Source organism: Amphiura filiformis, chromosome 2 (genome assembly GCF_039555335.1).
Source record: "Amphiura filiformis chromosome 2, Afil_fr2py, whole genome shotgun sequence".
NCBI lineage: Eukaryota > Metazoa > Echinodermata > Ophiuroidea > Amphilepidida > Amphiuridae > Amphiura > Amphiura filiformis.
In genome coordinates, this window is record NC_092629.1 from 1,511,819 (window position 1) to 1,538,526 (window position 26,708).

At 34.7% G+C, this 26,708-nt stretch overlaps 1 protein-coding gene across 1 annotated transcript in view; it reads left to right on the top strand.

Moving 5' to 3' along the window:
• Positions 1-26,708, top strand: part of LOC140145481 (uncharacterized) — a 129,573-nt gene that overhangs the window by 55,640 nt on the left and 47,225 nt on the right. Inside the window, exons 9-25 of the mRNA XM_072167197.1 lie at positions 536-793; positions 1,721-1,825; positions 2,720-2,977; positions 3,906-4,010; positions 4,905-5,162; positions 5,920-6,027; positions 6,736-6,990; positions 8,072-8,176; positions 8,637-8,885; positions 12,006-12,104; positions 16,618-16,875; positions 17,320-17,424; positions 18,635-18,892; positions 20,876-20,974; positions 22,475-22,720; positions 23,236-23,337; positions 24,787-25,026. Coding sequence (XP_072023298.1) covers positions 536-793; positions 1,721-1,825; positions 2,720-2,977; positions 3,906-4,010; positions 4,905-5,162; positions 5,920-6,027; positions 6,736-6,990; positions 8,072-8,176; positions 8,637-8,885; positions 12,006-12,104; positions 16,618-16,875; positions 17,320-17,424; positions 18,635-18,892; positions 20,876-20,974; positions 22,475-22,720; positions 23,236-23,337; positions 24,787-25,026 — 3,108 coding nt within the window. The remainder of the gene's footprint in view (positions 1-535; positions 794-1,720; positions 1,826-2,719; positions 2,978-3,905; positions 4,011-4,904; positions 5,163-5,919; positions 6,028-6,735; positions 6,991-8,071; positions 8,177-8,636; positions 8,886-12,005; positions 12,105-16,617; positions 16,876-17,319; positions 17,425-18,634; positions 18,893-20,875; positions 20,975-22,474; positions 22,721-23,235; positions 23,338-24,786; positions 25,027-26,708) is intronic.

Here is a 26,708-nt window from a genome sequence, read left to right on the forward strand (position 1 = left end):
CATGTTACTGAAGCAATAACGAAAGTCTTTAAAGATACGGGCAGCAATGTTGGTTCCTTTTGTGGGACTATGGTGAGAAGGTTACTCGTGATAGGGAAACGTAAGTCAAATTTACAACAAGGAAAGAAATTGAAAAATTAATGTTAATTTAGCACGCTAGTGTTATCACATCAACAATCTCTTTCATCGGCTTAATGTTTGGGAAGATTTCCCCCACCGCTGTTGTTTTGATTCCGTTTGTAGTTTGTATATGAACAATTGTGGCGATTGCATCTTCCGAATCAAATAGTCTAAGATGAGATGACGTCATTAGATTTTAACAAATTTCAAATTGGCCAAATACTGGATGTACATGATATTACATGATATGTGGTCTAAGCTTTCCATTCTATAGCAGACTCGTTATTAAAATCAAAGTGACAATTAAAGATTAACATTAACAAAGCCATGAAAAGACCACCTTTCAGTTTGTGACCAGTAAATCACTTAAATCAGCAACTGAATATTGCATTCATTTTCCTTTTGACCAATAAAGCTTTAACAGCAACGGATTTATCGACAGTAGCAGCAATGGACTACGGAACGCTTACTGCAACGACGGATCTTATATTTGCAGTAGGCGAAGATGAGAAAACTGTAACTTTGGCTATAACCGATGATAGCAGTCAGGAGGAAAGGGAACGGCTAATGGTAGAAATTGGATTTGATGATGCTACTGCTGCTGCTGCTGCTGGGCAGGCACTTCTTGAGCCTCTTCACAAAGCTACGGTCACAATTGAGGATAACGATTTTAGTAAGGAACTAAACAGAATGTTAAATCGTTTTATAATACTTAATAGTTCTATATCAACCTGATTCTCTTTAATTATATATCAGCGATAAAACTCTGCTTTACAAACGACACTTTAATATACATATTTTTCACCACGCATATTTTTAAGAAATTGACGATTTCCTGCTTAATGCATGTATATTGTGAAGAATATTTCAAATTGATCATTAATTTATAACTATATTGTACGCGAAATGTCGTGCAATCATTAGAACATATCAGTGATTACCATAATGACGTTGGGTTTTACAGACATTTTGGCACCTCTTCTAAAGAAGACAAGGGAGTTCACATAAGAAAACAAATCTAATCTCATTAGGCACACCTCCCTTCTTTAGGGATATGCTTAGAATTTCTGCAACTGCCATAACTTTATTCTCCCTGAAATATTGGTATTGCTTATAAACCCCACGCAAAGTAGATTATACTTTTACTAGTAATTACAATCCAAGTAATATATACATTTTGAACAATTTCATTCTTTCGTTGTTTCTCTTTTCCAAATTTATCACGAGGGATTTGTGCAATTCCAAGTTCACATAAGAAGACAATGCAATGTCTTTAGGCAAACCTACCCTAATGAAGACACGGGAATTCTATGTCTTCTTCAGGGGGATGCACATATTTTCTGCAATAGCCATTGGTTTAGTCTGGTTCATCTAATTTCGGCATTGCTTTCAAATCCCACGCAACGTAGAGTATATTTCAAGTAATCTCAATCCAAGTAAAAATAATAGAATATACATTATATCCAATTCCATTCCTTTTCTATTCATTTTCAGAATAAGTGATGTAGCCAGTAATTGCAAATAATTATGCTATTGCAACAAATTATAATGTATACTTTCTTTTTTACATATCTTGATTGGTTATAAAAAAAAATTGCAGTAACTTGGTATTATCTAGATTGCAACGATTACTATGTTGACGAGGGTGGGACTGTAACTATTGTCCTTAAGCGACGAGGTGATCTGAGTGTGGCAACAACAACAAGTAAGCTATTTACCATGATTCTTATTCAAAACAAAGTAACATGGACTAGGTTTTCTTATAAGCGTGGTCGTTCACATTGTAGCATTCCCGACAAAATGCTTTTGCTAAGCCTGGTGCCCGATCTGACATTTTGCAGACAAATAACATTGAGCTTTTGCGTGTAAATATTGTGTCAAAATAGAGGAATAAAGAACTTCTTCAATGACTTTTATATCTTTCAATTTTGTTAGAGATCTGCACTTTTTGATTTGTAAGCCTTGTGGATCTTTATGTTATTACTACTTTGTTGCACTAAGCATGGCGGAATAATGAAAATTGACAAGTTGAGACTATTGATTGACAACCTTTGTGACAGTCTCACATGTTACTGAAGCAATAATGAAAGGCTTTAAAGATACGGGCAGCAATGTTGGTTCCTTTTGTGGGACTATGATGAGACGGTTACTCGTGATAGGGAAACGTAAGTCAAATTTACAACAAGGAAAGAAATTGAAAAATTAATGTTAATTTAGCACGCTAGTGTTATCACATCAACAATCTCTTTCATCGGCTAATGTTTGGGAAGATTTCCCCCACCGCTGTTGTTTTGATTCCGTTTGTAGTTTGTATATGAACAATTGTGGCGATTGCATCTTCCGAATCAAATAGTCTAAGATGAGATGACGTCATTAGATTTTAACAAATTTCAAATTGGCCAAATACTGGATGTACATGATATTACATGATATGTGGTCTAAGCTTTCCATTCTATAGCAGACTCGTTATTAAAATCAAAGTGACAATTAAAGATTAACATTAACAAAGCCATGAAAAGACCACCTTTCAGTTTGTGACCAGTAAATCACTTAAATCAGCAACTGAATATTGCATTCATTTTCCTTTTGACCAATAAAGCTTTAACAGCAACGGATTTATCGACAGTAGCAGCAATGGACTACGGAACGCTTACTGCAACGACGGATCTTATATTTGCAGTAGGCGAAGATGAGAAAACTGTAACTTTGGCTATAACCGATGATAGCAGTCAGGAGGAAAGGGAACGGCTAATGGTAGAAATTGGATTTGATGATGCTACTGCTGCTGCTGCTGCTGGGCAGGCACTTCTTGAGCCTCTTCACAAAGCTACGGTCACAATTGAGGATAACGATTTTAGTAAGGAACTAAACAGAATGTTAAATCGTTTTATAATACTTAATAGTTCTATATCAACCTGATTCTCTTTAATTATATATCAGCGATAAAACTCTGCTTTACAAACGACACTTTAATATACATATTTTTCACCACGCATATTTTTAAGAAATTGACGATTTCCTGCTTAATGCATGTATATTGTGAAGAATATTTCAAATTGATCATTAATTTATAACTATATATTGTACGCGAAATGTCGTGCAATCATTAGAACATATCAGTGATTACCATAATGACGTTGGGTTTTACAGACATTTTGGCACCTCTTCTAAAGAAGACAAGGGAGTTCACATAAGAAAACAAATCTAATCTCATTAGGCACACCTCCCTTCTTTAGGGATATGCTTAGAATTTCTGCAACTGCCATAACTTTATTCTCCCTGAAATATTGGTATTGCTTATAAACCCCACGCAAAGTAGATTATACTTTTACTAGTAATTACAATCCAAGTAATATATACATTTTGAACAATTTCATTCTTTCGTTGTTTCTCTTTTCCAAATTTATCACGAGGGATTTGTGCAATTCCAAGTTCACATAAGAAGACAATGCAATGTCTTTAGGCAAACCTACCCTAATGAAGACACGGGAATTCTATGTCTTCTTCAGGGGGATGCACATATTTTCTGCAATAGCCATTGGTTTAGTCTGGTTCATCTAATTTCGGCATTGCTTTCAAATCCCACGCAACGTAGAGTATATTTCAAGTAATCTCAATCCAAGTAAAAATAATAGAATATACATTATATCCAATTCCATTCCTTTTCTATTCATTTTCAGAATAAGTGATGTAGCCAGTAATTGCAAATAATTATGCTATTGCAACAAATTATAATGTATACTTTCTTTTTTACATACCTTGATTGGTTATAAAAAAAATTGCAGTAACTTGGTATTATCTAGATTGCAACGATTACTATGTTGGCGAGGGTGGGACTGTAACTATTGTCCTTAAGCGACGAGGTGATCTGAGTGTGGCAACAACAACAAGTAAGCTATTTACCATGATTCTTATTCAAAACAAAGTAACATGGACTAGGTTTTCTTATAAGCGTGGTCGTTCACATTGTAGCATTCCCGACAAAATGCTTTTGCTAAGCCTGGTGCCCGATCTGACATTTTGCAGACAAATAACATTGAGCTTTTGCGTGTAAATATTGTGTCAAAATAGAGGAATAAAGAACTTCTTCAATGACTTTTATATCTTTCAATTTTGTTAGAGATCTGCACTTTTTGATTTGTAAGCCATGTGGATCTTTATGTTATTACTACTTTGTTGCACTAAGCATGGCGGAATAATGAAAATTGACAAGTTGAGACTATTGATTGACAACATTTGTGACAGTCTCACATGTTACTGAAGCAATAATGAAAGTCTTTAAAGATACGGGCAGCAATGTTGGTTCCTTTTGTGGGACTATGATGAGACGGTTACTCGTGATAGGGAAACGTAAGTCAAATTTACAACAAGGAAAGAAATTGAAAAATTAATGTTAATTTAGCACGCTAGTGTTATCACATCAACAATCTCTTTCATCGGCTAATGTTTGGGAAGATTTCCCCCACCGCTGTTGTTTTGATTCCGTTTGTAGTTTGTATATGAACAATTGTGGCGATTGCATCTTCCGAATCAAATAGTCTAAGATGAGATGACGTCATTAGATTTTAACAAATTTCAAATTGGCCAAATACTGGATGTACATGATATTACATGATATGTGGTCTAAGCTTTCCATTCTATAGCAGACTCGTTATTAAAATCAAAGTGACAATTAAAGATTAACATTAACAAAGCCATGAAAAGACCACCTTTCAGTTTGTGACCAGTAAATCACTTAAATCAGCAACTGAATATTGCATTCATTTTCCTTTTGACCAATAAAGCTTTAACAGCAACGGATTTATCGACAGTAGCAGCAATGGACTACGGAACGCTTACTGCAACGACGGATCTTATATTTGCAGTAGGCGAAGATGAGAAAACTGTAACTTTGGCTATAACCGATGATAGCAGTCAGGAGGAAAGGGAACGGCTAATGGTAGAAATTGGATTTGATGATGCTACTGCTGCTGCTGCTGCTGGGCAGGCACTTTTTGAGCCTCTTCACAAAGCTACGGTCACAATTGAGGATAACGATTTTAGTAAGGAACTAAACAGAATGTTAAATCGTTTTATAATACTTAATAGTTCTATATCAACCTGATTCTCTTTAATTATATATCAGCGATAAAACTCTGCTTTACAAACGACACTTTAATATACATATTTTTCACCACGCATATTTTTAAGAAATTGACGATTTCCTGCTTAATGCATGTATATTGTGAAGAATATTTCAAATTGATCATTAATTTATAACTATATTGTACGCGAAATGTCGTGCAATCATTAGAACATATCAGTGATTACCATAATGACGTTGGGTTTTACAGACATTTTGGCACCTCTTCTAAAGAAGACAAGGGAGTTCACATAAGAAAACAAATCTAATCTCATTAGGCACACCTCCCTTCTTTAGGGATATGCTTAGAATTTCTGCAACTGCCATAACTTTATTCTCCCTGAAATATTGGTATTGCTTATAAACCCCACGCAAAGTAGATTATACTTTTACTAGTAATTACAATCCAAGTAATATATACATTTTGAACAATTTCATTCTTTCGTTGTTTCTCTATTGCAAATTTATTACGAGGGGTTTGTGCAAGTATTATTAGTATTGTTTACTTACATGTTCTGGCCGTGGTAGTTACTGCACTGCTTTAGTACTTTGAGTCTTTTTCTTCTTATATCTTTAATAAATGATGTACCCGGTGAATGCAAATAATTATGTCATTCCAACAACTTATAATGTATAATTCCATGTTTACATATCTTGATTGGTTATAAAATTTACAGTAACTTTGTATTTCCTGGATTGTAACGATTACTATGTTGACGAGGCAACTGGGACTATCGATATTATCATCAGAAGACAAGGTGATCTCAGTGTTTCACAAATAATTAGTAAGTTATTTACTGTGATTTCAATGCAATACAGACTAAGCGAGATATCGTTGAATAGATTAATCAGGTTTGCTTTGCTTGTCAAAACCAAGTGAGATTTAGTTTTCTTAAAGAATGGTCGTTCACATTGAGACAATCATCATTAAACTAGAGTGTAGCATTCCCGACAAAATGTCTTTGCTAGGCCTGGTGCCTGATCTGACATTTTTGCAGTTTCTACCTCAGGATCAAAATAAAAGAAAGCGACATTACTTGCCCTGCGATATGTGCTAAATTTTGCTCGAGTCTGCTGTTTTTGGTTTGTACTCCATGTAATTGTTCATGTTATCATTATTTTTGTACCAAGTACGATGACAAAAATTTAATGAGTTGAGACTATTGATTGACAGCTTTTGCAACACACGCACACGTTATTTTAAGCAATAATGGATGTCTTTCAAGATACGGGCAGCCGTGTTGATTCCTTTTAAAAGACAATGTGAGACAATAATAATCTGTCTAATTTACAACAGGCAAATAAAAATTAAAGTCAATAAGAAAACCCTTCCCGGCAGTTATTACTAATATTATTTCAGCATTTTGGGTAAAGAATGACAAAATAAAGTTGGATGGAAATCGTATAATGGCTTGAAGGTGTTTTTGTGACCATATGAATAACTTAATTCACTAACGTAAATATTGAATTTATTTTCCTTTTGACCAATAAAGCTTTAACAGCAACGGATCGATCGGCAACATCAACAATGGACTACGGAGCGCTTACTCCAGCGACAGATTTAACATTTGCAGCGACTGAAGACACAAAAACTGTAGCTTTGGCTATAACCGATGATAAGCTTGTAGAGCATACAGAACAACTGATTGTAGAAATTGGATTTGATGATGATGCTGCTGCTGCTACTGCTGGGCAGGCACTTCTTGAACCTCTTCACAAAGCTACAGTCACAATTGAGGACGAAGATAGTAAGTAATGAAACAGCATTTTAGAATTTTATTTTGATATAATATATACATACCACAATGTTAGTTAAAACTGAGTCCATTTATATATCAGCAATGAAACTTTATTTGTACACGAAAGAAAGAAAGAAAGAAAGAAAGAAAGAAAGAAGGAAGGAAGGAAGGAAGGAAGGAAGGAAGGAAGGAAAGAAAGAAAGGAAGGAAGAAAGAAAGAAAGAAAGAAAGAAAGAAAGAAAGAAAGAAAGAAAGAAAGAAAGAAAGAAAGAAAGAAAGAAAGAAAGAAAGAAAGAAAGAAAGAAAGAAAGAAAGAAAGAAAGAAAGAAAAAGAATGAAAGAATGAAAGAATGAAAGAATGAAAGAAAGAAATATTAAAAAACAAAAGAAAATATGTGGTAAAAAGATATAAATCACTCTTTCACTTCTTCAGATCACGGGCTTGGATTCATTTCTGCTCGAATCTATAAGGCAATTCATATAATTATGCATTTCACTTAAGCTGCAACCAATTTTCTTCAAAACAAAACAGTTTAATCAATAATAAGTCATTATCACAACCAATTCCACAAAGTAAGCTGTTTTTAAATGCTTGGACACACATTTTGAAATAAAACCAAAAAAAAAAAATTTATTTTTGTTTGAAAATAGTTAAAAAAAACATGCTTAAACATGCTTTTGTTTATCGTGCCATCAGTAAACAATTGATAGTGGATTTTCTTAAAGCAAATTGTACTCTCTATGGAAACTTATGATAGTGTTACTCTACAAAAACAGAAGAAAGGGCTGATCAAAATCATAAAAATCTATACCCTATATAGTAGACTTGCATGCTAGATACAGTTAGTCATGACCAATCCAAATTTTAGCCAAAGTTTGCTCTTGGTAAAAGTAAAACCAGCAATACTATCGAATTCTATTTGTTGTTGTGATATCTTGACCGTGGTAGAGAAATATATAGCCATATACGGTAAATTCAGGCCATGCGGCTTCAAAAGAGGTGCAATCTTATGCAAATCAGTTGTATCTGTAAAAAAACTAACCAACAAGTAATAAATTAATATCCTTCAAATAATATCATTTTTTACAGTTGAGTATTGGATTGATCCAGTTTATGTTTTCGATGAGTGTGATGCCGCGGTGGAAGTAGTCGTTCACAGAAACGGATATTTAGGAAACACTGATGACGAAGTTGGTAAGCTTAACATATCTTATGTTGCGTTAAGGTTATTAATTATTTTAAACTGTTGTGATTTTGTAGTTCACAGCATCTTACGAATGGTAGTGAGCTTTGGCAAAAATTGCATTGCTCAATTTATAGCAAGCCTGTAGAAGAATTAAAATGTCACAGATAATTATACTTTTATAGGTACTGCGGTTCTTGAGTTACGTTGTAAAGAGGGCTGAAACAACAACACTTTTGTAATTAACAACAATAAATTAACAACAATAAATTAAGCAAGTTTGCAAAGTATACGATTTGTAGAATGAACTTTTGCAAAACATCAAGGTGTTAATTTTCACTAATATATTGATCTAGATAATGAAAATCGATTTTTAGGTTGCTTCGACCAACAATACCTCGTCTACCCTTAATGGTATGACAATTGTTAAAAATTAAAGAAAAATTGAAAACCCACTTAATTTATTTACAGGCATATACACGACCGCCGTATCTGCTACTACCGCTGATTATACTGATATACCAATGGCTACAGCAACGGTTTCATTTAATGCAGATGACACTGCTGTTGCTCATCTTCTAACCCTAACACCTGATGACCTGGTTGAGGGATTTGAATATTTTATGGTTGTTATAGCAACACCCGGTGGGACGAATGCGGCAAATGCTTTGGTCCATACAGTCTTAGATACCGCAAAAGTGTTTATCCTGGATCATTCGAGTAAGTAGGAAAACGTAGTCTTTTCGTAAACGTTCTACCATGATACTTTTTAATGATGATAACTTCCAAAATAAGTGGTGTCAATTTAGAAAAACGATTTACAATGAAAAATGTCAACAAATCTTATCCATCTGTAATCTGTATCAATGCGCAGCTAAGCTTGTAAATAAAAATACATTGGACCTCAACTTTTATTATCGTACGACGGTCATTCAGCAAATTCTACCTCCATCATCAAAGCTCTGTTATCTTAAGTGTTAGGATATTGAAATTGATATTATACTCTTAAATCTAGACTAAAAATAAGCACAATCTGAATATTTGATTATTGGTTGTTTAGATAATTATGTTGGTTCAAGCAAATATAGATTGGGTAAACACTGAAGCCAATAGTTAAGTAACAATCATATTGCATCTTTGGATAATCCCCATAAAAAATGTTTTTGAGTTGTTGAACTGCTCAATCAGGATAAATATTTTGTTCCTATTTGAGCTCCTTGACATGCTTTGGGACTTCCAAATAATATAAAACATGTTTTATATGAGAAGAAAACTTCAAAGGGTACAAAAGACACACAAATGTTAGTAAAATTTGCCAGATTTCAACTAGATTGTTTTTAAGGGTTATTCGTATTTACGCCCTTATTTAAGAAATGTATGCATCTTGACGTTGAAATAAGATAAACAACATTTTGTATTATAGCCTTGTACATACTTACAAAATACATCATGTGCGCATACGACTTAATTGATTTTAACTTATGGCCCAATTAATACGACTTGAAAGAACACTTTCTCACTCGATCTAAGTCAACAACCTATGGAAAGGGTGTTGTGATATCATGCAACATTATGTTGAAGCTTTAAAAGATTTAAAGCTTGTATTATCTTTTCTTTAAACTATTCTAAACACATTAATGTACATAAGAAAACTTTTTAGCCAGCTGGAATACGTTATGTAATTAGGCCATAATTATATCAACATATACGAAAAAAGCTTTCATTTTCAATATCTTGAAGGTTTTCCAATTTGAACAAAACCAAATTAAATTGAACAAACGGAATGTTTTAAAAGATCGAAAAGGGTTCACCGGACAATTTATAAACCCACTCGACCGTTAACCATTAGTGCGCATCAGTCAACCGATGCAAGTAAAAATAGCGTAAGATGCATAATAAGATAAGGTGCATAATAAGATGGGCTGCAGGCTTTTTTTTCTTAAATTTTTGGATTCTAATGCCTATTTTCTCGACTTATGATCGTTAATTGATTATGGGACACCCAGAGGTCAGTGACTAGCACCTGTAAGATTAGTATCTTTGAAAAGACCGGTATTGAAAAGACCGTACCCTTAGAATCCCCTGTACCCACATTTTGTTGTTCCCAAAATAAAATATTGTCCCATGGGTGGGGGAAAGGTCATTAAACTTAACATGGGGTCAAATCTCAATTTTAAACTACTGTCTGTTGTGGTCAAAGTCATCAAAGAAAAGTGTTAGCAGACCCAACGTGATCTATACTTTTCAAATTCCAAAGTTCAATTTGAAATAGTTAAGTAACAATCATATTGCATCTTTGGATAATCCCCATAAAACAAAATGTTTTTGAGATGCAGTTGTTGAACTGCTTACCCAGGATAAATATTTTGTTCCTATTTGAGCTCCTTGACATGCTTTGGGACTTCAAAATAAAATAAAACATGTTTTATATGAGAAGAAAACATCAAAGGGTTCAAAAGACACACAAATGTTAGTAAAATTGGCCAGATTTCAACTAGACTGTTTTTAAGGGTTATTCGTAATTACGCCCTTATTTAAGAAATGTATGCATCTTGACGTTAAAATAAGATAAACACCATTTGTTAATAGCCTTGTACATACTTACACAATACAGCAAATGCGCATACGACTTATTTGATTTTAACTTATGGCCCAATTAATACGACTTGAAACAACACTTTCTCACCCGATCTAAGTCAACAACCTATGGAAAGGGTGTTGTAAAAGATTTAAAGCTTGTATTATCTTTTCTTTAACCTATTCTAAACACATTAATGCTAAACTTTTTAGCCAGCTGTAATACGTTATGCAATAATTATATCAACATAATTATACGAAAAAAGCTTTCATTTTCAATATCTTGAAGGTTTTCCAATTTGAACAAAACCAAATTAAATTGAACAAACGGATTGTTTTAAAAGAACGAAAAGGGTTCACCGGACAAAATATAAACCCAATCGACCGTTATCCATTAGTGCGCATCAGTCAACCGATGCAAGTAAAAATAGCGTAAGATGCATAATAAGATGGGCTGCACGGTTTTTTTTCAATTTTTGGATTCTAATGCCTATTTTCTCGACTTATGGCCGTTAATTGATTATGGGACACCCTGTATAGAGGTCAGTGACTAGCACCTGTAAGATTAGTATCTTTGAAAAGACCGTACCCTTGAAATCCCTTGTACACACATTTGGTTGTTCCCAAAATAAAATATTGTCCCATGTGTGGGGGAAAGGTCATTAAACATAACGTGGGGTCAAATCTCAATTTTAAACTAGACAATGCTAGCAATATGTAGGATGTTTCATAACCTAGAATTCGCATCAAATTAGGTCAATGACCATAGAAACCCATTGAACTTGACATGTGTTGATGTGTACAAAGGTAAGGAAACATCCTTACATGTTGGTGGCTAGCATTATTTAAGATCATTTATCAAAACGAAGATTTGACACCATTTTTATCTAGATCGGAAAAAGGTTTACAATTCCAATAGTCCAAAATTCAGCTCGTTTGTACTGATGCTAAAAGATAAGACTCGTGGTCTGTACTGGTTTCCTGACTTAAAATTTCATGATCGCATACATAGATGTACAGAAAAACATGTCAACGTTTGCTTGGCATAAAGATATTCTGTTATGTTAAGGGCGTGGTGTAATTCGTATTTTGTGTATATTACAATATGGCATAAATTGTCTTATAAGGGACATATATTATCACGGGCCTTTGTGACCTTTTAGTCACTAATATTTCTTATTTTTAAATTTGCCTTTGTAACATTCAAGTATCACTTATGTTAATTGTTGTCATTATTTTTACTCATTAATCAATTATTATCAGCTAAAATCTGGATCGATCCCATATATGTCGGTGCAGAAGATAATACGGTTTCGATTTATGTTCATCGATCAGGATATTTAGGAGACGATACAACGGTTGGTAAGTAATCCGTAACAATTAAGAAAATTTTGTAAACTTTTTGTGATAGTCTAAGAAGTATTATAGACGACCTCTTTAAGGACCAATTGAGATATATATCTATTTTACAATACATTGTTCATAAAAAGAGCTAAACTGACTTGAATATCATTATTAAACGGTATGTGATCAATATAAAACGGTATAAGATGTATATTTCGTGGTTTATAACGCATGTACTATATATTTATATTTAGTTAGGGCCCTATGTCCCTTTATGCTTATGCAATATAAAAATGGTCAAAAAGACTAATATGGTAATTGTTTTTTTAAAATTATTTTGCAACCATACCAAAGTCCTCCAAAAAACACAAACACAGTACCAAAATTACTACTCAATCCTGTTTATTGATTTTTGAAGTTTATTGAAAGTCGAATGAAATATCAGGGTAAAAACGATCGATGACCAATATTAGTCAAACTTAAATAGTAACCGCCTCATCCCCATAGGATGACTCACGTTACGCCTTTACACTACCTGTATGATGTATATCCCTTTACCGGGACTAGATTATTCTGCTTGAGCTGTTTAGTATCCTTTTATCCGGGTATACTCTTGCCCTGCAGTTTCTTCTCCTCCTCCTTATGCATCAAACATATCAAATTGACAAGGGTCCCAAAGACCAATTGTATCAGAATTAAAGGCCATACCCCTTTAGATGTGCGTTTCGTCCATTTTGGGACCAGAGGTTTAAAGCCAAGGGAACCAGTAAATATAAATATACGGATCATATCGTTTCTTAGCAAATAAAGTAGCCTCATGGCTTCTCTATTATGGGCCTTAGGGTCCAGAACGCTAACATAAAGAACCATCTTCAGGGCTCTGATTTGGTATACTGATATCGCTTGAGCCTTATACCTTATACAAGGGCCCCATATGTGAAATAGTTTCGGCTCAAGGACTCCAAACGTTAACAAAGGACTGGCCGTTTCTTATTCAAAAAAGCATCTTTAGGGCTCAGAGGTGGTGCACTGATAGCACTTGGGCATTTTACCTTTATAAGAATACACGAGCCTCATGTGCAAAATGATTTGGGTCGAAGACCCAAGACGTTAAAACAAAGAGCCGACCGTTCCTCGGTAAAATATATCAACGTGAAAGCTCTAAGTTGGTACAGTGATAAGGATTTTAAATTGACAAAGGGACATGGAATCATTTAAAATATTATGGGCATCAGGCGCAAACTGTTAGAACTGAATCGCCAAATGGACCAAAAACAACAACAACAACAACAACAACAACAACAACAACAACAACAACAACAACAACAACAACAACAACAACAAACAACAACAACAACAACAACAACAAAACTCTGTAAGAACATACGTGTAACCTTTCACGTGTAAGGGTGCATCTTATACATGTAAGATTTCATATTATACGTATTGGACTCGAGTGGGATGCTTAAATTGACAAGTCACATACTATGAAATACCAAATGCCCAATCTTCGTGCGCGTATAACACCCTCGACCAATGACATCTCGACGTGCAGTCCATTGTATACCTTTAACGGTATGCCAAGCTGACTGGTACGTACATGGGGCGCCGAAAATTTGAAATTATCCCGGACTTATAAAGAAAAGTTAAAAACAAAGTCAGATTAAACGGATAAACAATATGAGCATTTGGAGTTTCCATATTACAAATCTAAAATTTTGACACTGACCTGACAGTTTCGTATATCTTGAACGACTGGTGGTAAGACAGCTCCATCTCCAGGGGGCGTGGTCTTGATTAAAGGGTCGTACAATTGACTTAAATGGTAGGCTCCTCGTCTCTGTTCATGACGGTAGGACCTCTCTTGCGAATCCAAATGGATTCTCTGATGAAGCGGGTACTCGCATCACACTCCTTCACAAGTCGTCGGCAGAGTGCTACACTATCGTAAGTGCAGTTTGGACAGTTTTACAGGAGGAGCATTTTTGTGTTTAGCGTAGCCGTTTGTTTCCAAGTAACCATAAAATGACATGGGAATGAAAAGCAATTTGATTTTAATAATATAAACTATATAAATGGTGTTAAAGTTAATAAATCGATGAATTATTAACTGATTTAGATGTCGTAAGTGCCACATACGATAGTGTTACACTCAAATAGAAACGAGTGTAGAGTGCAACACTATCGTATGTGCCACATACGATAGTGTTGCACTCAAATAGAAATAAGTGTAGAGTGCAACACTATCGTATGTGCCACATACGATAGTGCAGCATGCATTGCTAAATTAGGATATGTGTAATATCGGCTCAAATATCCAATACTTTGTCATTTTATGTTTCTTAACAAGTGTTAATTTATTTTGGCACATAATATTTACAATAGCAAGACACCTTTGGCCGTAATATTGTCTCTTAAGATTTATTACTGAATCTAAAACTAAAAACAACGGATTTATCGTCTCTATTACCAGTCATGGGAGCTATGAACTTAGCCAGCATGGTGACAACGCATACAGCCGTCAGCGTCACAGCCAGTGATGTGTTAGAGACTGTTTTGCACTTACGATGGTGTAGCATTCCGTGATTTTGTTGTTTAGGCCCAATAGAGTAGCGTATGTGGCACATACGATGGTCTTGCAGCAAATGAAAAACAAAATTAGCGTGCAAGACTATCGTAAGTGGCATATACGATAGTCTTGCATGCATTAATTAAAATTGTATTGCACTTACGATATTTTATTTTATTATTTAAAAAATAATTAAGCAATTTAAAACCTGGTTTTTAAACCAGGTTTTAAATTGCTTAATTATTAAAATATGTGCGCTTTTATATGGCCTTCCATAATTCGTCAAAATCTCATTTTGGCCAAAAATGTCACTTACGATAGTATAGCACTCTGGCGACGAAGTCTTTCTGTTATACTTTGGTGTTGGTCCAGTTGATTTTGTGGTTCTGTTGGATAGTATGATCTGCTATGGCTGACTTGTTTTTTTATGTGACGGACCTTTTCTGGTCTGGCGCGTAAAGCTCTTTTTGCCCCTTTCCAAACTTTCTGTTTCTCTCTGATGTTCCTTCAGCCAGGTGTTACATTTTCTGCCGGTCTCTCCCCCGTATGTGCTCAGTGTCATAGTTTTGGCAATTTTGTCTAGCGGGTCAATGTTGTCTTTCGGGTGCGCCAAACGCTTCCTCAAAGCTGTGTTCGTCTTCATGGCGGAGGCAATGTTGCACAACGTCCGCGCCAGGTAAAGAATTATTTTGTATAGATATCAAAGCACATGCCTTTATGAACTGCCCGCCGGCCGATGAGAGTAGCTCCTATTACAATATAAGCCTAAATTTGTACTCCGCGCTCGGTGAGCGATTGGTCATGTTGGTTAAAAACCAATCATTGGCTAAAAACCAATCCCTAATAGAGTAGCGATACAGCTGTGAATAAAATGTTATATACATGTTACACCTATTGTCACTGTACTAGAGCTCGAGTCTCTCAATGGTCTGTAAACTCAGAGACAATAAGATCACATTCATATTTTTCATCATGAGATGAATTGAACTTCCAGTGAGTGTATTGAAAAAAAAAACCTGACAACAAATCGAATTTTCTTGTGTTGCCAACGTAAAAAAGAGCATGCAAATGAATAGAAACGCTTTGGTATCGCATATCGCTTAAATGCTGTGCTTAGCCTGAGCTAGATAGCTCTAGTTAGTTGGGTCAAGTTAGCTCAAAAGGGCGTTCGACTATGGTGCGAGAGGTTTCGGGTTCGAACCCTGGCGGTGCCTAGTATGTTCTCATTGAGTTAACTTGAAATCCCCCTGGACAAGGAACTTATTGCTAATTGTTGTATCATGGGGGCGTAATATAACGTTATATTACGCCCCCACTATTTATAGTGGTTGAGCACTTTCGACAACTTTTCGAGTAGAGACTGTGATGGAATGGCTAGGTTTGTCATGGTTTTGACACTACAGAATGTATATACCTGTATGCATTTGTGTTAACTTGAAATCATGGCAAATTATCCGATGATCGGTATACCCAATGATCGTAAGTGAGGGTATGCTGTGAAACTAGTAGTAACGGTTGCCTTTTCCAGAGGTCTATACTTTGAATTTGTTTCTACGCTCACCTGTAATGGGTTTGAGCACTTTTAATTCCAAAGTTAGTCACCTGAAAAATAACACATGTTATATATAAAATGTTATTCTATAAGCAGCTACAAATAACATAACTGTATAGAATTCTAATCTTTAGCGAATATTTTTTGACAATGCTCTATTTTATATGAAACCAAATAAAATCAATCAATCAATCAATCAATCAATCAATCAATCGATCGATCAATTAATCAATCAATCAATTAATCAATCAATCAATCAATCGGTCGATCAATAAATCAATTAATCAATCAAGCAAATTGATGAGGTAAAAGAAGATGAAAAAGAAGATTAGTAAAACATGTTCATAACTGTCAAAATATTAAAATTATTAGATATATATATGTGCCTTTATTAATTTTATTTATTTCAGTCGTTACAGTGGGTGCAGCAGGTGACACTGCAACTGTTACTACCGATTATGCACTGAATGACCCAACCGCTATACCAGTGGCCTTTGTAGATGGCGAAGAAGTCAAGGAAGTGGTTATAGACCTAGTGGAAGACGGTGATGTGGAAGGCACGGAATATGTTACTGTTACACTGGGAACTATAACCATGGCACTGGCTACAAAAACTACATTAGACACAGCCAGAGATACAGCTACCATATTCATACTAGATCGTTCATGTAAGTTATTTTGTTATACATTATCTGCAAAACATTATTTGGTTGGATTAGCTCCATGTCGGAAAGAGCTGAGTGGTAGATTGTTGAATAATATATATTTGTAAAAATGATAGCATCCGTTGTATAAATGAAATATCTGAATATCAATTTGTACATTTTATTTAAAGATTCATGGTGCCCAATCGTGACAAAATCATGCTTAAAATTAAAAGGCAGCGCATTTAATTTGTATTTAACGTACGTCAAAGTTGGTTTTATTTGAGTGACTGAAGCCTGCAAAGATGTCTTTATAAATATTCCATCGATCCCAGACGTGTTTCATCTGAAAAGGAGAGTCGTGTTTCGTTTGATTAAAACACGAATAACAGTTGATTGTAAAACAGCCACAAGTTAAGAATTTGAAACCTTATTCTATTCAAATAATATTAATCAATATTATTTTAGTCCTGTTTTGGATTGATCCCGTTTATATCGGCGATGAGTGTGATACCATGGTGGAAGTAGTCGTTCACAGATGTGGCTATTTAGGACACACTGATGATGCAGTTGGTAAGTTTATAAAATGTACAAACTCCAGCTAAGTTTAAAAATGCATGATGTATAATACTTGATCATGTATTTTCCACGTCTCATTTTTGTACTATTTTGGGTACCAGTTTGGGGTTATTGTTTTAATATTTGCAATTATAGTAGTTTTATCTTTTCTATGAATTTTAGATCATTAAAATAGCACATTCCGTTCAGAAGTTACCTGATGCTAAAGGAAAGTAGGTGTTTTTACCATTTTCGTCGCAACACTTGATCAGTAGCGCAACAATTTTAAAGCTCTATTTTACTACAAATACCTTTTAAGTGAGAATAAAATGTGGAAAATCTTGAAAATGTTTTATTTTTTCCTTGCCTATTTCTTCATTCATAATATATATAAATGATCTAATCAAAATTTACTGGTTGAGTGTAATGCCTTTTAGGACGGTAATTTAAATTGTAGTATAAGATACATTGAGATTACTAAGTAAATGGTGTGGCAGAATGGTTATAGACTGTTACTGGAATAGCGCCACAGAAGAATTACTGGTTGACACGAAGCTATGGAGAAATGCAGAGAAGAGTTAGAAGACGGTTTCCAAGAACAAGGAGTATCCTATGCAAACATGCTATAACTTTTAATGTTTCAAAATTTGATATGGGCATTTATAGAATGGATCCATCCAAGGTGTTTTAACTTTAAAGTTCCCTCAAGATGGGGCTTCACCTCACACTCTCGTAGTCGAAAGAGAGTCTTTGGGAACTTCGGGATCTTTTTAAAAGTGCATTTAAAGCAATTTTATGTTATGTAGACTGAAATGAGATATTGATTGAGAGCATGCAATAAATAGTTCAAGCTGTGAACCTATTTATCTTGTGTTGTGTAAGTAAATCTATGATTACGATCTATGTTTAAATGACAATAGCTTCCAGATGCATTAACCTATTATCTTCAGATTATTAGACCAATAAGTTAATATATGCTCCTTTATAGTTATGGTACAAAAACTATATTAATTAGGAATTTTATATTTTTATACATTTGAAAATGTCACATATCCCGCTACCAATCATTCTGGTACACCCTGTATTGATAATTCCAATAATATTTTCATTGATAGCAGATTCCTCACAGATCTATAGTTACAGCCCCTCAAACATGAATTTACTTCTTTTTGACATAGCCTGTATAATGCCCATGTTTTATTTTTTGAAATTGCTTTACACCCAGGTATATCCACGGACACGACAGGCGCAGGCGTAACTGCTTCCGCCGCCGATTTCACTGAAATAAATCCAGCTGTAATGGTCACATTTGCTCAAGGTGAATGTGCAGTTGCTCATCAGCTCGAGCTAAAACCTGATACATTGGTCGAAGGAATGGAATATTTCGAGGTTGTTATAGCCACAGTTGCTGGTACCAATATGGCCAAAGGCTCCGTTCATGCAGAATTATTTACCGCCAAAGTGTTTATCCTGGATCATTCGAGTAAGTACTGAAAAGAAATAAGCGATATTGACAATTAAGTTCATAGTCGGAAGTGGGTTAAATACAACAATCTCCTTCATTGACGGGCTGTGTGATAAATTGAGATCTGAAATCCCATGAGTCATTTACATAATCAATCAATCAATCAATCAATCAATCAATCAATCAATCAATCAATCAATCAATCAATCAATCAATCAATCAATCAATAAATCAATCAATAAATCAATAAATCAATAAATCAATAAATCAATAAATCAATCAATAAATCAATCAATAAATCGATCGATCGATCAATCGATCGATCGATCAATCAATCAATCAATCAATCAATCAATCAATCAATTTTCTGTCAATCAGTATTCATTCATAGTGATTATTGAATGTTGGATTGTATCTTCAGTAGGTAGCAGAATTATAGTAGACATACCAATTTCACTATAGATTCAAAGTCCTGTTATTTTATGCGTTTATTTTATGCCTTACATGATTGAACAGATTCATCAGGATCGGTATAGTAAACTGGTTAACAAAGTTTCTTGTATCTGATCCAGAATGTTCACTTTATGTACGTTTCAACAACACCTGTTGTCTTTATCAACACTTTATGGGTAGTGACTGCTATAGGCAACCGACGCTAGAAATAGTTCCAGCGTTATCTTAGAGTTGCCAGTCTGTTTTCCTTCAAGAGATTTTCTTGATCCCTGAGTCAGAAATAAGAAAGAGGAGGGCACCATCATGTACAGAGACGAAGGACAGTACCAACTCTCTCACATTTTTGATGAGTTCCTGACTCAGGGATCAAGAAAATCCATTGATGGAAAAATACTGGCAACTCTAAGATCAACGCTGGAACTACTGCTAGCGTTGGTTGCCTATAGCAGTTACTACCCATCAAGTGTTGATAAAGACAACAGGTGTTGTTTCGTCAAAACTTGGAATTCACCATTTTTACGCAATATCCTTTAACTTTTATTAAAAATGTCCAATTTCTAAAATATAAAAATTCATAAGAACGCTAAGTACATGTAAATATTAGAAATTAAAACAATATTACGAATAATAATGCTCTTCACACCTAAAAAACTTTCCCGGTATAAATCATTAGGGGACATCATTTAATTTGACCCCGAAAGGAATTTTACAAAGTTATAAAGTTAAGATTACTACACCCTGCCCAATTTTAATGCCTATTTTTGCATTTTTCTCAAAATTATAGCGCATTGGTGACAAGTAAGATATGTATACATTATAGGGGCAAGGACTACAACTACTGCACTGGAAATTTTTATTTCAGCACAGACAACAGTTGTGGAGTTACAGTCAAAAAAGAGGGAAAACCAGTATTTGATCAATAAATCAATAACTACTTGCCTTGAGTTGCTGAATTTTCAGTGCAATAGTTGTAGCCCTTGCCTCTATAATATACATATCTTACTTGTCACCAATGCGTTATAATTTTTGAGAAAAATGCAAAAATACGCACAGAATTGGCCAGGGGTGTAGTACCCCCTTAAGGTGATATTTTGTGTTTTCTATGCCAATATTCATTTGTTTTTTTGCCCAAATAATGGTAAAAGTTTGTGTTTACCGGGCCACTAAACTTTTAAACCCCGTTTAAGGAATCGAATTGCAACGTCTGTACATTATTTGTTGAGGGGCCTTGAAGTACATCAGACACACAAAATTGCATTCTGAATATGAGGAATGTCCTTCTGATAGTAAATAGTATAGCTTTTTTTAAATTCGCAACACAGTGCGAAAAGTAAAATTTATAACTACAATCTATTAATATGGGAGGAAAAGCTGTCCATCATTTGAAAAATTTGACTGTTCGTATTGAAGATAATATTTTTTCCAAAAGACATTAAATGTTTAGGTGTTTTTAGGGAATAAAAACTTGGTTAAATACATTTTAAAAGTGACTGTTCTGTATTTTTATACGGTGTCTCACGGATATATATATTTGTAACATTTTTTCAGCTATTATATGGATCGATTCGACATACACCGGTGAGGAAGGTAGTACGGTTAAGCTCCAGGTCCATCGATCTGGTTACGTTGGACAAGACACATCAGTCGGTAAGCACCACGTGGATTAGACTTAACTTAAAAGAGCCCAAACTCTGCCGTATTTACATGTTACCGGGGAATGTCACTCACGGAGGGCAATATAGTATACCTCCGGAATAGTTAGACATGCGTCCCGGTTTGGCGTCCGGCAACTTTAATGCGTATATTTTTGATTTCGACCATTAATAAATTCTATTACATACTTAGGCTCGGTAAAAGGTAAAGGTAAAGGAGGCGAACCTGTATATAAACAGTGATCACCTCTCTTTCATTGGCGATTAGGCCAGACTCCTCCATGTACAGTTGCTGTAGGGGGGTCGCTACACCTCCACCACCGCGAGTCTGTTACCTTCCCAGCATATAAGAATGCCGGTACCCGTTTATACACCTGGGTGAAGTGGAGTAATCGAGATAAAGTACCTTACTCAAGGGCACAACACGACGGCGTCACCGGGGCTCGAACCCGCAACCTTCTGATTATGAGTCGGAGCCGGTTCCGCTCGGGAACCGTGCTCCTACCGTGCTTTAGGTTCGGTAAATGCCTCCATTGTCATCGATTGAATTCAGCTATTGCCCATACGCTGGGGTATCTATTTGGTTTTCATGCGTGACGATCCTGGCGGATTTATCAAAGGTTTTTACGTTACAAAGGTGTTTAGTGCGTTCTCTTTAAAGTTAAGAAGAATGACCTGCAGTTCATTAACCACATAGGTAGCACACTAGCGTCATTTTTCGTATTTTACATTTTGAGAGGAACGTAGCGCACCTAATTCATCAATGTAGTATATAATACGATATAAGACAATAAGATTTAAAATACAATGGTATTAAATACAATATGGTATTGTAAGATGGGCAATTTTATAAGCTTTATAAGTTTTTTGAAACTGTCTAGTGCAATGACGTCCCAATGAAGGCTGTCATCAATTGCGCACAAGTAATTATTTTTCGCGTGGATTTTGAATATCGCGTGTAAGAGCCGGCTGCTTTTATTTGTTTTTATGGTCAATATGACTTTAAATTGTTATTATTATTATTATTATTATTATTATTATTATTATTATTATTATTATTATTATTATTATTATTATTATTATTATTATTATTATTATTAAAAAATAGTTTCAAACTCATGTCTACGTATTAGAGCACTCATAATTATGACTTTTGTTAAGAAGAATTGACGGATAATACATGTATTTCTAGCGCTCATAGTTTTACAACTACAGAACTATCAACTAATATATAGTATAATAATATTAACTGATTAGTATAATAACATATTAATATAATTTTCACAAATTCAATATTGGAAACAGTAGAGCTTATACAGATGAGATGCCCTCTTAAACGTTGTGATACTTGCTGCAACTTAATAATTGGTGGCAAATTGCCTTTCCAGTCTATGTTGCGGAGAATTTTTCTCTTTGTGCTAATTTTAATCACAAAAACTACACTACCATTACGTAAAATTAGACCTAACATTATAAACATCTTTCTTAAATTTAGAAATAACTTTGACTCCTCAAACCGCTGTAATCGCCGACTACGATGACATTGGCGGGGCAACAACTATTGACTTTGTGGACGGCGAGATTGTGCAAGAACTACTCCTCGACTTAGAGACTGATGCCCTCGTGGAAGGTATTGAATACTTTCAAGCTGTACTTGGAGCCGTGACTGTCGCTGATACTGCTAAAACAACAGTGGATCCTATGTTGAACACAGCTAACATATTTATCTTGGACTTGACATGTAAGTTTCAAACCAATAAATAAATAAGGACGTAATTTATAATGACCTCTTGCAGATTTATTGACATGGTACTATTATAGAGAGGGTAGACTTATAATAAGTCTACCCTCTCTTTTTTTGTCATTAGTTTATGACTGCGATGAGTAACATAGGGGATATTATGAAAAAAAATGCCTCAGACAATGGACTAAATCCTGCAAAATGCCGGTGGTAGAGAAAATTCATAAGTTTGTATTATTGATTTTAAGCAAAAATGTTAGTACGTTTTATCAATAGAATACAGTGGTGGATTTCAATAGATTTGAAATGTTTTAAGACTAATAAGCCTTGTCGACTTTCTTAAATGTTGCGTTCTCCTTCATATTTTCCTTTCTTTAAATATTCCTACAAATATGCAATTTAGTCAACTTGGACATGCAAGCAAAAACTGTGAACATCAATCGATGTAGTCTTTGCCTGTACAACACCTTATTGATTGCAATTATTCTTAATGTTCAATCATTCTTCTTCTACAGCGTATTTCAGGATAGAAGAGAAGCAGTATATAGCATTTGAGGAAACCACATTAGAAGTTACATTTATCAGAGGTGGTTATCTTGGTCGAACGGATGTAATAGGTGCGTTACTATGGATTCAGCATGCCATTTGCGAAAAATGAGTTCTTTTAATTGTTCTGCGCATGCTCTTACATCATGAGTACCGACGGCTTTTTCGATTGACTTTTTTAAACTGGTTTTAGGGCCATTCTAAGGGATGTCTGTAAAGAGAGGTAACATCGAACTCTGTTGCAATGTGAACTATATTATTAAACCATTGTTTAAAGGTCGTTTGATTTGACTTTTCTGTGACTTGATTTTTCGATAACTTAACTATAAATATGAACGCATCCAATTTAGTCATGTTATATTCCGTGACACCCTTTATCCACTGCAGCAATTTTATCGTTAGAAGCGTTGCGCACTTAGGCGTAGCGCGTATTTTGGCACAACGCGTTACGCACAGAACACAAACAACGACAAACATTGAACTTGCTAGATACACTATTTGCCCCATCAGCCACACACTATCATGGTGGAGTCAATAATTTTATTATTTATTTTTATTTATTTATTATGCTTCATCACTGGCTCATATACAATTACAAAGATAAATATATTATATAAATATTGCACATACTAATAATCAAGACAAAGTAAAGAATAAAATGCCAGCGAAAAGAATGGGACAAACAGGTGCAAAATCACCTCTAGGACCATCCCACCTTTCGATTTTTGAAAACAAATTATTGGAAAAAAAACCCCATCACAGCCCCATCCCAAATTAAATAAGCCTGCAATTCGAGAATAATCTTTGGTTCTAATCAAAATGCCCCCGACATGTAATGTGTCCTGCCGCTTTGGTGGGTCATCTTTAGGCGGATACATTTTTGCAAACTTCCAACAATTCTCAGTAATAACAATCAACTGAGTCGATACAGAGTGTTCAAAGAATTTAGTAAAAGGTAGGACTTTCAGATTGCAGGCACAATGAACATACATACAAACTCCAAAAACATTCTCAGCATTTACTATCAAATGAGTTCATGAATATTCCTGGGGAATACAGACACCACTGAATAATCACAGACCATTTAAATACGATTACTAACTTCTTACTGCGTGTTTAGCTCGTTATGCTTACATGCAGTTGTTTATGTTTTGTAGGTTAAACATTTCTTATCTAATACAATAACATAATATTATTTAAAAAATCATCTTTAAGGTTATGCTGCAACTTTTTCGGAAAATTCTACTAAATTGCGCCATTCTGCTTTGCTTTAAAAATTTGCAGAGATAGACATGCACAGATGAATTTCAAGCAAAAAACTTCATTAACCGTCTGATTTTTCTAAACGGACTGCCTAAGTATGTTATCTGCTGCCAAAACTGAAAAACAAAGTGAAAAGTCTGTGAATTCACAGCGCCCTCGATTATAGCAGTACATAATGTAGGCATAGACAATGAGTCTACGTGCAATAACACAATCCTGCTGACAGCCTCGATGTATTATTTCATCACTTATATTAGAGGTGACATACACCGATGCAAGAGCGACTGATCCGGAAGACTACGCCCCAGACATGGATACTACGATCACCTTCAATGACGATGAAACTACTGCAACAAAGACGATTGTAATTGAGCCTGATAATATTTTAGAATACAACGAGATGTTCTTCTTTGAAATTGACATACCAGCCGGTTCAGCTCTGTTAGATACTGCGAGACTTGATTCCCCATCTGTGTCAGAGGTCATCATAAAAGACCGTAAGTATTTTAAATTTGCATGATAAAAAATAAAGGCTGTAGTCAGATAAAATTAGATCGCAGTGTAAACAAGTTATCGTGATTTAGTTTTGACGGTACAAAAAATCGTTTCTTATTTTTCTATATTTAATATAATATAAACATACGTTTTTCCAAATCACCCATACTAAAGTGCATGTTGCACGGTATGTCCGATACCTGTAGTATTAAAGATATGATACGGTGTTGCACAATTTTACTTTAATATTGAAGCTATCGTGATTAAGTTTTAATGACGATTGTGAGGCTCGAGAACACTGGCATATGAAAATGTTGAGAGAGGAAAAATCAGGGATTGAACCCTGGTCGCTGGATTGCTGGTTCGGAGTTTTAACCCGGCACTACACTTCATGAGTTCACAGTTGGTACTTGTGGTGCGTGGCCCGTGTGTTAATACGACGTTGAAAACGGCGTAATATTGCTAGTCTGTATTCAAAACTTTTTTTTTATCTTTCCACAGAGCACACAAGGTGTCCTGTGTATTTATTTATCAAACATGATCTCAGTTATACATAGTTATAAAAGCCACAATTATACAGAATAATTACAATAATATTACATTGATGAAAGTAACTGTTATTACATATTTATAGAGTTCCATCTTTTATTCCATTCATACATTTTACCTTTATTGTTTGCAATGTGTTTTTCAGTCTCGGCATACCTTTAAAACCTTGTATGTCCAGCTTATTTTTATTACATCTTGCATTATAAATAAACTTTTTTCCCTGAAGAACAACAAAATTATAATGACAATAATCAACATCTAATATGCCCATTAGAACATCCTTCATGGTAAGAGTAACTCTTTTTTTAAAGATATTATCTTGAACCTTCTTCCAAAATTGAGCAGAAGTACCACATTGCCAAAATAAATGTGGGATATTTTCTAACTCCTGATTACAAAAAGTACAAAGATTTGAATCAACATAACCATATTTAAATAGATTGTCATTTATACCTATAATTCTATGCAGAATTTTGAATTGAAAATACCTAAGTTTGGTTGATAGGGAGGAAGACAAGGGAATCCTGTAAATATCGTTCCAATTTAAATTCATATCATCAAAAAAGACAGCCCATTTGGCCTCGGCTTTGGGCGTCTTAAACAACTTGTCAACGCAAATTTTGTGAACCAATTTGCAGACCTTCTTAGAGGAACAGATAAGAGCAAGCATATCATCATGATCATTCTGAACAGTTCCCAAGTCTTCCCCCCTCTCGACACTTCTGATCCATACATTTGGAATGGCATAGATTAGAGCAAAATATTCCAAAAAGTTACATTGTAAATTATACTTGGTCTTCAAGATATCAAGGGGAAGAAAACTATCATCTTCATTTAAAATATCAGAAATAAATTTAATACCTTTCTCATACCAGACTTTTTTGTAAACAGTGTTTTGGGCGATAACAATAGATGAATTATTCCATAATATTTGATGTCTAAAATGACTTGAAGGAGAATCATAAGTAATTGTACACCAAGCGTTGAGAATTTCACCAATAAACACATTCTTAATAAGCTTAATACATTTCTCCTCTGGTTTAGTGTTACATTCCCAAAAAAGATTACCACCAATCTGTTTCATATAAAACATATAAAAACATTTCCATTTACCATTGTTGTTCACATCCAAGAG